The sequence below is a fragment of the Temnothorax americanus genome, unplaced genomic scaffold (assembly GCF_048541705.1).
Source record: "Temnothorax americanus isolate GAGA-0224 unplaced genomic scaffold, ASM4854170v1 Scaffold8, whole genome shotgun sequence".
NCBI lineage: Eukaryota > Metazoa > Arthropoda > Insecta > Hymenoptera > Formicidae > Temnothorax > Temnothorax americanus.
The window spans coordinates 5263544-5276332 of NW_027509802.1; the positions used below are offsets into that span (position 1 = coordinate 5263544).

Consider the following 12789-nt stretch of genomic DNA (forward strand, 5'->3'; position numbering starts at 1 on the left):
GCAAGGTAGGAACCCGTCGGGATTCGATAAACTTGTCGCAACTCCTCCCACGCGGTAAAGTCTTCCCTCGAATTTAAAAGGGTGGATTGCTCCAACAACTCTTGCTCCATGTTATTGCACGATCCTCTTTCTAACGCAATTTGTTGTACTCACGACTTCCAATTCTCGACTACTGAGCGTATCCCCCAGATTATTCATTTTATATTCTACTAATGATACATCGTTTGCTTTTTTATCATATCTAATTTCACCGTGATTTCAACATCCATACGAATGCGCCTTCCGAAAAAATCTATGATGTGCAGTTTCGCACGTGTTCGATGAAATCATCGCGAGACATGTATGTTCTTGAAAACAATATCGCGCCATTGACTTTCGGTGGTTTTATCTGTATCAATGCAGCAGCCGTACATCGGCGCTATTTGCAAAATTTGCAGTTTTGCACGTGTTCGATGAAATCATCGTGAGACATGTATGTTCTTGAAAACGGTATCGCTCCATTGACTTATGCGAAATTGCAAAATTTGCAGTTTTGCATGTGTTCGATGAGACACGTCGCGACATGTTCTTAAAAACAATATCGTTCTATTGACTTATGCGAAATTGTAAAATTTGCAGTTTTGCACGTGTTCAATAAAATCATCGCGAGACACATCGCGATGTGTCCTTGAAAAAAAAATCATATTTGATGCTATTGCCCGATGAGCTCTCATCACGAATGTTCTTGACAAAGATATCACATTTAACATATATATGCGGATTGTGGTGGTGGTGGTTACCATGCAGCAGCCGTACATTGGCGCTATTTGCAAGATTCTCATTTTTATATGTATAAATATGTTCTACGAGAATTCTAGCGCGCGCAGTCGAGAGTTTGATACAGTTCGAGTACGTCGCAAACAACTTCCAGTTACGATGAACACTCACGGTGCGAACTACTACGTTCCGATTCAGGATGAAACGTGCGAGAAACAGCACAATGAGTAAGTACCGCTAATTTTCGTATATACTTGTGCAAAAAAACTTTTATAAACATAATTGTATTTTTCAGTTTTGATAAACCTCGTTACACGCCACGTATCTTGCAAATTTTCTTTGCATTGACATCGACAGCATATACATTTTTGGATGTTGGAATCAACGCTGGACTTATGTTCTCTGTGGATATACTTATTGGCGATAACCGAGGCAATCGGATAATTCCGCCTTATGCAACGTGGGTGACATTTATCGAAAAACGTGCAGATATTCAGCGACTCGTGCAGTCACCGGCGCCATCATCGCTAGCGTTTCGAGATCTGGAACTTGTTAAAATACGTGACGCAGATATTGTAAAATTGACATCGTGCGACACCAGCTTGTACATGAAACCGCCAACCGTACTCTTTCTGTTCGAACTAGAACATTGCGTCGAGAATGTGTATTTTCAACTATGCCAAAATGTTTATGGCGTAAGTGAAAAATTTAAACAATTTGTAACCATTTTACGCCAAAATTATATCACCGATAAATTTAATGCAGTTAGAATCTTGCGTGAATTTTACGATAAAAATTCAATTATTGATTGTGAACTGTTGGCGTATGCTGCAGATAATGTTATATACGATGTATTACATGAGAAATAAATGTATATTAAAATGCATATCACTGTATCTAAAATTATATTATCTTTCCTTCTGTCTACCGTTCCCTTGTCCACCGTCAGCGGTTTAGAATTACAGAGCGGTAACTGTCGATAAGAATGCGCGTGCCGCACTCGTCGCGCGATCATTAAACGTTTAACTTAACGTGAAATTTTATCTAAACTCTGAATTTTATCCGTACGATGACATAAATCTGGATTTTGGCAAAAATCGATACGCCGTCCTTTTCGATATGTATGCGCGTTTTCGTAAAGCTTATTACGGATACGACTGCTTCGATACGCTTTGCATCGTGGTTACATTCCTGACAAAAGGACCTTTACAGATTGCTCCATCGTTTCGTCATGATCGTACCGACGTTTGTCGATCTGCAAGGATTTACCGTCGGGATGAAATTTGTCGTGAAAGAAGTGGCAATTCTGAGAAACGGGACCGTTTTGGCGCATTACATTTTTACATGTCCCATGCTATAGAGTCTTCTCATGAAATCCGACAAGTCAAGGGATTTGTGTACGTCAAGGGATGCCAGAAACGAGAATGGCTGGTGGATCTGCTTGAGAATAAAGCGAGAAAAAATCTAAAAATTGAGACTTTGGATGCAGATTACAAAGGTATCAAATCTTTAAATAATCTAGATGTTACTAATACTATACGATGCGAAAAACATGTTAAGAACTGCGCATTACAAAATGTATTAAAAATATTTAACTGGTGGTCGCGACACCAGAAAAAATTATGATTTTTTTTAAAATAAACTATATATGTATATATAAATGTTTTATTTCCTTTTCCCACATAGTTTGTAGTATAATGTAGCTGTTTTAAAGACGTTTTATCTGTTTGATAGATGCTTAATAGCTGTTTTTAGTTGTTTGATAGTTGTTTTTAAAGACGTTTTACTTGTTTAAAAGATGTTTTTAGTTGTTTTTAAAGACGTTTTAGCTATTTTTAAAGACGTTTTAGTTGTTTTTAAATACGTTTGGTTTGTTTTTAAAGACGTTTTAGTTGTTTTTAAAGACGTTTTAACGATGTTTGACGGTTGTTCAATAGCTGTTTTAAAGACGTTTTAGTTGTTTGATATTTGTTCAATAGCTGTCTTTTTGCTCGCGAGGATTATTTTCATATAACATAATATGCCGCAGACAAATCACGCGCATCCTCGCTTCTTATTTTATTCAATAGCGGTTCAGAGTATCCACCCGCGATTGCAAGATGCAACGGTAAGTAAAGGATTATTTTTCATAACAGCTAGTTTTTGATAATATAATATGCCGCGCAGTCAGAATCTTGCATGAATTTTATGATAAAAATTCGATTATTGATTGTGAACTGTTGGCGTATGCTGCAAATAATATTATACACGATGTATTACATGAGAAATAAATGTATATTAAAATGCATATCACTGTATCTAAAATTATCTGTCCTTCTGTCTACCGTTCCCTTGTCCACCATCAATGGTTTAGAATTACTGAATTCTCGATAAGAATGCGTGTGCCGCATTCGTCGCGCGATCATTAAACGTTTTCTCTCATCTGTCTCATATAAATTATTAAATATTTTTCCTCTCATTTTTCCAATAAAAAGAAATCACTAAAAATAATATAAAAATGACCTAGCTATAATGGGTGACGGAAGCGAGAAGACGCGCGCAAACGGGGAGCCGGGAGCAAGAGACCGCGCGCAAACGGGGGGAGATAACGCGAGCGGAAGCGTGTGACGTCACGCGGACCCTTTTCACCGCGGACTCCTTTCAGCGCGGACCGACGCAGCCGTTGCACTCGGACCCCCTACCCGCGGCGCCTGAAACCGCGAACGCGGTTCCCTCTCTCCCCGCGGACCCCTCTACGCGGATCCACCCTTCCCGCACGCGCCTGCCGCAGCCATACATCGGCGCTGTTTGCAAAACTTGCAAAATTTGCATTTTTGCACGTGTCATTGTATAGATATAAAAAATGCTTAATCATCTCTTGCCGAAAAAATGATGGATCTGTATCTTGGCGAGTGGACCATGTACTACAATGCGCTGCATTACAAATAAATGTGTATAATATGGTAAAAAATTTAAATTATTTTTTCTTTTTGTTTACCGTTCCTCTTATTCCATTATGTCATTAGCATTACGTTGCGATATTGTCCTCAGGGTTTAATTAAATAAATCAATAAAAATTATCCAAAAAAATAAAATACTGTTGAGATAGGACATGAATACGAGCTACGAAGAGAAATAACCGCGAGCGAGAGACAGAGAATACGCGAATAGATAGGCGAATAATGGAGATGGCAAGTGAGAGAGAATACAAATGTGAAGATAGGTAAGAAGAGGTAAATGGAGAGTGAGAGAGATAATGCTGGCGGGAGAGAGAACGCGAACGAGAAGACGCGCGCGAACGGGGGAGAGAGACCGCGCAAACGAGAAGACGCGCGCGAACGGGGGACGGGGGCGTGAGAAAACATCTACTAGGGGGAGATAACGGGACGCGGACTCCGCGACGCTTGAAATCACGAACCCCATTTTTTGTGGCGCTCGAAAACGCGGTACCCCCCTTCCCCGCGGCGCCGGAAAACGCGGTACCTCCCTCCCCCTTCCTTGCGGCGCCGGAAAACGCGGTTCCCCCCTCCCCCTTCCCTGCGGGGCCGGAAAACGCTGTTCCCTCCTCTCCCTTTTCCGCGACGCCCGAAAAACGCGGTTCCCTCCTCCCCCTCCCCCGCGACGCCCGAAAAACGCGGTAACCCCATTTCCCTCCCCCGTGCCCCTCACTACCCCCTTATTGCCCCCTAGTTAGAACCGGCATAGCTTACCTATTTTCCGTCATTCAGATATCTTCTAGATATCTTGATGATATATTTTGCTGTGTGGGTTCGAATATTAATTATTATACAAATATTTTATTATTTTATTATTTTATTATACAAGTATTTTATAATAATTTCATATATATGTATTGTTGTTATTTGTATCATTTATGCTTTCCTAAAGCTATTTCGAAAACAAAAAGAAAATATACAAGATATTGTAAAAAATATAGTACATTCTAGATCCAAAGTTGCTACCCTAACTAACAGCAATAATATCCTATATATCTATAGAATATACTAAGGATGAACTTAATATACTGAGAACATCCTTATAATATCTTATACTTTACGATATCCTCTGAATATTCTCAGAATATACATTTGCTGTTAGAGACCAATATTAAGAAGACAGAATCTATACTTTATGAAGATAATAATACTTCAAATGAAGATGTTTTGCACGAAAGTTCATCTTTGCCACATGAAGAAATTGATATAAATCATTCAAATAAAGTATTACATGACGTAAATTACGAAACGTTATGTGATAATTCCACTACTCCACAGCGACATACGTTAAGATCAACACATAAATTACTTTTTGATAATAATTATATTAGTAATGATAATTTTTTTAATGTTACAATAGAAGACGGAAATAAAACAGATTCTGCATCTAATAGTGATTACACATTCAGCAATAAAAGCGATAGTAGTTCGTAACCAACAGAACTCAAAATTATTAACTCAAAAGAAATTTTGTATTTTGCAGGGACGATTTCATATTCAACGAAGTATTATTTTCAATAAATATGAAATTGTAAATAACACAAAAATACGAGAAACAATACTACATAATGGTACATGCATTGTATTTTCTGTGTCCATTACAATTTTATGGTGGAATACAACGTAATACCGACTCTTTAATAACATACGCAAATAGCAGTCATGTACAACAATTTAAATTTGATATTACAAATTTAAATAATGCTATTATTGACATATTTGTCTCCAGTACAAAATGTACTGAAATATTACATAAAGGTCAACCAATTTTTTGTATTTTAAAAGGTGAAGCGCGAGAAGAGGTCAAGATGAAAATGCAATATATGTCTCCTCGGATGTTGCAATTAAATACGTTACAAAGTGTTGATCAAGAACTTGCTCAAGATGGATATTTTCATGAATTGCGTATGCTTAATACATATCAGAAAGCAAAATCTGAAGAAAATAATAAGAATGATTTGCATCTTTGTTCGCATGATTTATCTGATTTATTTCAGCAATATATTATAAATCAACAATCTAATGATCCATATGTATGAAATGCAAGCTTGCCATTTCATGTATATACATATATATACAGAAAAACAAATTAATGTATTAGATAAGAATAATATTATAGTTTATTTTTCGATGCTATTGGCTCTATTATTCGCAAACCAAAAGATATAAAGTGCAAACGCATTCTATATTACGCATAGTAGTTAATAAAAATAGTACTGTACTTCCAATAACTGAAATGGTTACCTCGGTACATAATACTACTGCTATAAGTATATTCTTAAAAACATTCCGCCATTTTGTGCAATCGTTTTACTTGGCCACTATTTTCAGTGATAGTTGTCGACTGGAGTTGGGCATTAATAAATGCTATAATGAACGAATGGAATACAACAACAGTATCAAGATATTTAGAAGAAGTGTACGTTACTCTTAATAAAAAAGAAAAAATACGTTCTAATTTAATTGTTGTACATAGCTGCTGCGCATACTTTCAAAAACGCGTTTTGTCTAGTATTTATAAAAAATTTTCAAAATATATGAAAAATAAAAGTCTCTTATATCAGAGTGCATAGGTATATTAATACATTGTAATACTTTAGACGATTTAGATTATTGTTATGTGGGATTATTGTCCGTGCCTGGTCGGTAATCGATGATCGAAGATCACGTATCGAACGTTTCGCGAAGATGTGCGCGTCGACCGCTCCGGATCGTTAAGAGTCAGTCGGAGAGAGCAAGTCGAACAGTTCAGAGCAATCCAAAGTAACGAGTCGCGCGAGTAATTATATAAAATTGTAAGACAGTATTAACGTCGCACGTTTTGCTAAGAGTATTCAACGAGTTATACGAGACTATTGTAAGACAGTAAGAGTTACGTTCGCCCGCGATACGAGATTATTGTAAGAGTTACGTTCGTCCGAGATACGAGATTATATAAGTAGTTAACCTAGGCCGCTTCTAACTAGGAAGCTCCGAGAGGGGTGAGGGAGGAGGGGTATCGGATTTCGCGGGCGGTGAGGGGAAGGGGGAAATGGCGGGGTATTGGGTTACATAAAGGTATCGGATGTTGTGGGGGGTGAGGGGAGGAAGAGGGGGAGGGGTATTGGGTTACACAGGGGTATCAAATTACAAGGAGATAACGCGGGAAGTGAGGGGGGAGAGGGGCAGGGTATTGGGTTACACAAAGGTATCGGGTTACACAAGGTATGGAGTTACGTGGGGAAGGGGGAGGGGAGGGGGTTGACCTTGGCATACCACCGTAATGACTCACCTTGATTAATCACCGGGATGACTTACCCGCGCCGCGGATCCGCGGAAGGGGAAGTCCGCGTTCGCGGTTGCGTCGCGGTCGCGGTCGCGCCGCGGGGTCCGCGTGGGGGTCCGCGGGGGCCGCGTTTGCGTTTGCAATCGGGCTGCGAGGGCCTTGTTCGCAACAACGCCGCTAGGCGGCGCACAATGGGTAAAACTAACTCGATAGCGCACTGCGTAGGAGCGTGTTTTGTCGATGACGCATCGGACCTGTCGAAACATGTTCGTCGTAAACAACATTTTTGTAGGAAAAGGGGGGCGGTTATCGTGTAGACTAAACAATCTATCTACGCAGTACGCGATACAAAGGAAAAAATGACGTCATCGGCACGATGATTGACCCGATAACGCATCGAATCTGTCGGGACACGTTCGTCGTAGACAACATTTGATAAAATATAAGTAGGGATGGATATGTACGCAAAGAAATTACATTGTTCATTTAATTGTAAAAAAAAGCCTGTTTATTTAACTCTTCTTTTACATAATATATTTTACGTGCTAAAAAACTAAAGCTGCGAGTTCACAATCGATGAGCTGATTCGTATTGAACGCATCGCTAGCGTATATTACATTCGACGCTTCCTTGGAATCCGTCACAGTGGACGCGATATCGCAAAACTGCGCAAATTTTGCATCGACTGCCGCAAGTATTCTGACCAATCGATCGAATCTTGCATCAATGCATCGATCGAGATCGAACATACGATGCAACGTCGATTCGGTCATCAACAAGCGTACGTTTACAGATTTGAGACGTATGAGTTTAACGTTACTAACCGACGTACAAACTCTCACCGTTAGCGGTCCAACGTTTATAAAACTATGGACATCTTTGTAGTCATTGCGAAAAAAATTCTGAATGTTTCGTCGTTGCTCGTAGAGTGCTTTCCACGTTTCGAGAGATAACAGCAGTTCCTTTCCTCAATGATCTCCAACGGCGAGCTCCACGTAACTCGGTGGACCCACGTTGATGCCAGTTTCGAGAAATTTGTATCCCGTAGCTGTCAACGCGTATCGTCTGCTGAGTATACGAACCGCGCGACAGTTCAACGAAATGCTGGATAAAAGAAATGAAATTAGTATTATTTATTGTAAGTATTACAATTTGCAAATATATAAAAACTGGGGTAGGCTCTATATGTTTTTTTTATCCTATGGGCGCTATGCGGTATTCTACCTTATATCTAACTTAGTCTGCTACTGGTGCGTGAGTAGGAGTTGGCCCAAGGTTTGTGAATCGCAAAGGAGGCTAGAAATGTAGGCGACATTTTTCAATATACGTTTAGAACATTATATTTACAGACTATTTACAAGTGTTTGCGTGTAAGTGTTTTTGGCTAATTTAACTTGTATTCTGTCTCTGCCATGGTCTGTACTGCGACGAGGGACGCCAGAATCGGGCAGTCACGCGTAGCTTGGTCGTGTGTAGAAGTCCATGTGTGCTGCCAAAAAGCTGGGCCGTTGATTGGCTGGCGTCTCGCGCCTCGTGCCGGGCGACCAAGCGCCGTAGGTTGGCTGGCGTCTTGCGCCTGTTCCAGGCGACTCGCGCCGAGTAGGTCGGCAAGCGTCTTGCGCTGTAGCCGGGCGACTCGCGCCATGTAGTTCGGCAACCGTCTTGCGCTGAAGCCGGGCGACTCGCGCCGTGAAGGACGGCAAGCGTCTAGCGCTGTTTGCCGGGCGACTCGCACCGTGAAGTTCGGCAAGCGCCTTGCGCTGTTTGCCGAGCGACTCGCGCCGTGGAGTTCGGTAAGCGACTTGCGCTGTTTGCCGGGCGCCGTAAGGCCGTAAGTAGGCTTTAGCGTACTCGCGCTTTCGGCCTTGGCGACTTAGGACTTGGTGACTAGTCGGTGCAGAAATTTGAACTCACGAAGATGTCCTGGCAATGCGACGCCTAACGGCGTTGACGCGAACTGCCGGTATTGCAGGCATATCCACATATCCTAAACAAAACTTACCTATTACATCTGGCCTCATACGTTCGAGTTTTAACGTCGTAAATTGGCACGTAATAATTCACGGCATTCACGCGTTTTGCACTGTTGTTGCTGCTGCTGCTGTTGCATCTTTCAAAGGAGAACATTTTCTAGACTCTGAAAAGTTGACCGCCAGTACAAGCGATCACGACAAAACTAATTATATGAAACTAATCAAGTATACGCGACAACTCCAAAAGTAATGATGTACTGGGGTGGGGTAAAGGGGGAGGGGGAATTAATGTTTATAGAACTGCGCAGCGGATTTTTTTTTAAATAGGAGGAAGTAAAGCTTACTCTAACGGTGATGATGGGGAAAAAGAGGGGGAGTAAGAAAGAAAACATTATAAAAAGTTATATAAAACTTATTTTTAAAAAAAGATCGCAAATTTTTATAGCGTCGCGCGCGACCACCAGTTAAATAGTTTTATTACATTTTGTAACGCGCAATTCTTTTCATGTTTTCCGCATCGCATAGTATTGGTGTCATCTAATTTATTCAAAGATTCGATATCTTCGTAATGCGCATCCAGAGTCTCGACGATTAGGTTTTTTCGCGCATAATTCTCCAGTAGATCGACCAGCCATTCTCGTTTTTGGCATCCCTTGACGTACACAAGAGTCGGCATCTCGTCGTCATCGTCTTTTTCTTCTTCGTCTTCTTCTACACCAAGCACGGCCAATGTAATCAGGCGTTTCACCATGCTGTATGGCACGTTTCCGTTTTCCCGTCGTAATCCATGGTGATTGCGAATCAACCAGGTAGCGCACAATTTGTCGGATTTTGCGTCAGAACGCAATCTTTTCTTAGCACCGCCACTTCCTTCATGACAAATTTCATCCCGACGAGAAATCCTTGCAGGTCCACGAACGTTGGTACGGACATGACGAGATTTCTTTATCTCTCTCTCTCTCTCTCTCTCTCTCTCTCTCTCTCTCTCTCTCTCTCTCTCTCTCTCTCTCTCGTCGCGCAACTCTGCAAACCGTCTCGCGACACTCTGATTTATACTTCCCCTCTCTCTCTTGCTCCTCTCAATAATTGTATCGGAGACTGATGGAAAGAAAAAGAGAAAGAAAAAATAATATTTACGTTGACGCATTGCCGCGAACACTCAGACTATTTTGCTCACCACGTTCATCACCGGGTTGTATTTAATCACGCGGTCGTGTATGATGAGACAGTACGCGGAGGTATTCGGCGGTACGTTCTCCATGCAGTCGAATTCTATTCTGACATCCACAATGGCGTTTTTGACGGATTCGTTTTGGCGGGAGCAATCGATGATCACGAACGGACCGTTACGTAGAAAAGTCGAAACGGTGAGACTCGGCTCGAGATATTCCTATCCGTAATAGCCCTTGCAGAAACGCGCGTACATATCGTACAGAATCGCCTATCTGTGTTTGCCAAAGTCCAAATTCAGGTCGTCGTACGGATAAACTTTCGAGTTTAAATAGAGTTTTATGTTGGTCAAGTTGCAGTTTTCGAATTGGCTTGTGTTGGCGGACATGACGTTCTTCCGACCCGTCTGCAGAGCGAAGACGACGTACCGCGGTTTCTCGAGCTGAGTCGCGGTCTTAATGGCCCACGAGTGCTTGGTCGTGTTCTGCAACAGGGGATACTCGTACAGATCCCACGAACGGAAACCCATACTTAGATATCGTCCGTTTTCCAAGGTGCGCAGCATCGACAGCTTGTTGACCTCGCTTAATACCACGTGAGGCATTCGCCATTGTATCTTGAGTATTTTGATAGTTGGCTCCAACGCGAGACTTCCCACCAGGGAATTGTTGTCGTTGCGCGCTCGTATCAAGATCAATTCGTGACAAGCGTTGATCACCACGCGTTTGTAATCCTCGCAAAATCCCAGTAACAAGTTGAGCGGTACGCAGAAATTGAAATATCCGTTCGGGTTATTATGTGGTTCCCAGCCCGCGTTTCGCAGGATCACGCTTCTGTCGAACGATACTGTAACGTAGTTCTTGAACGTACTGGTTATTCCTACGTTTCTGCAGCGATCAATCTCCATACCGTCGAGCTCGTATCGAATCTCGTCGAACATGAACGCGACGCAGTTAGTACCCAATACCACGTTATTGACTTGGTCGACTGCTCTGGTCACCGTCAATGTTCCTTCGACGTAGAGAAAACTTTCGCACGGCAACGTATACAGATCCTGCTGTTGTATGGGTATTCGTATCTCATAAATATTACCACATGCCTCGGTAGTCGAATTGGTACGACGCCCTTCACGGAATGAGGGAAGTTCCAGGTTCGAATCCTGGCTGAGGTAATATTTTTCGCAATAATTTCTTTACAGTTTTTTAAATAATTAAATCGTATAGATTTAATTCCGGGGAGGGAAGGGTATTAATGTTCCAACGATAACTGTGCTTCAAGTCCGACAAACAATCGGCGCGCAGTTTATTAAGTTGGAATATATATGTATATACGTATATACATTGTAATTCGTTACTTCTGTAACTATTAATTCTCTAGTTGCGCACCACGTACCGCGTTTGACTCGTATCGCCGTCTTTTAATTAATTTGTTGACATTTTCTCACGAGTCTAATGATATATTTGAAAAAATTATACATTTTGCACTGACGACGTGCATTTTGTTAATCCCTCCCAAACTATACGTAGTAACACAAATTATTATATCTTTTATTAATTATACATTTTGCGACCAGGCAAATTACAACTATCTAAGGAAGGGAGAAGGAAGGGAAATAAATAAATATTATAATTGGCGCTATTTCTTTAATTTTTGTTTATTTCAAAAAAATTTATAATATAAAAATTAAAAAATTTATAAGTGTTCGGGCGCCGATCTCGACGAGATCGTCCCGTGTGAGGTGCCGGGATGCGCTCAGAAATGAGCGTGAAGACGATAGGTTGCGCGAATCCGAAGACTCGCTGAAGGATCGAGATGAGGGAAAGAAATGAGGCACTTGTACTTTGATTTTATGCTGATACGTTTATTTGACGCACACGGGGGAGTTTAGTGACGCCCGAAGCACAGTCGCGCACGCGAAAGGAAGATTCGGAGATCTTGAGGTCGGAGATCTTGCTCGCGGAAATCTTGCTGTCGGAGATCTTGACGCGGCCGACTGAATCTTGATCGCGAGACGGAAATCTTGAGCGCGAGACTGGGATGATCGCGAGAATGATACGGGCGTCAGCTCCCAATTAACACGTACACAATGTGAATATTACCGCACGCAACAGTGGTCGAAAAGAGAACGCGGTATAGCAAGGATCGACAGCTCCCGCACGGACGAACCGACGACTCAACGTCTTCTGCCTGCTCCGACTCTCGATTCGGCGGTCGCGCCGTGGAAAACCGGAGCAGGCGTTTATTTGGCCAATCACGAAAGCGTGACGTGATGTTTGATTTAGCTGAAAGTTTTTTTGACGCAAAGGGGGAGTTTTGGGACGCCGAAGCACAGTCGCGCACGCGAAAGGAAAATTCGGAGATCTTGAGGTGGAGATCTTGCGCGGAATCTTGCGGGGGAGATTTTGACGCGGCCCCACTGAATTTGACGCAGACGGAAATCTGGCGCGGGGGAAAGGGGGGATGGGAATGAACGGGCTCAGCCCCTTAACACTAACAATTCAATTTATGAACCATTTTATTTTGTATTTCTTTTCGTATCTTATTTGTATTTACATTTTCATATTCATCAAAAATAACAGTTCGTTGAACATGAAATCGTCCTTGCAAAATACAAAATTTTTTCTGAACCGATAATTTTGAGTTTTGTTGA

General features: G+C 41.7%; 1 protein-coding gene across 1 annotated transcript; it reads right to left on the reverse strand.

Moving 5' to 3' along the window:
- Window positions 1-10410: 10410 nt before the first annotated feature.
- On the reverse strand, window positions 10411-11079 carry LOC143907312 (uncharacterized). The gene has a single exon (XM_077423995.1). The coding sequence runs from the start codon at window positions 11077-11079 to the stop codon at window positions 10411-10413; it is 669 nt and encodes a 222-aa protein (XP_077280121.1).
- Between the last annotated feature and the right edge of the window lie 1710 nt (window positions 11080-12789).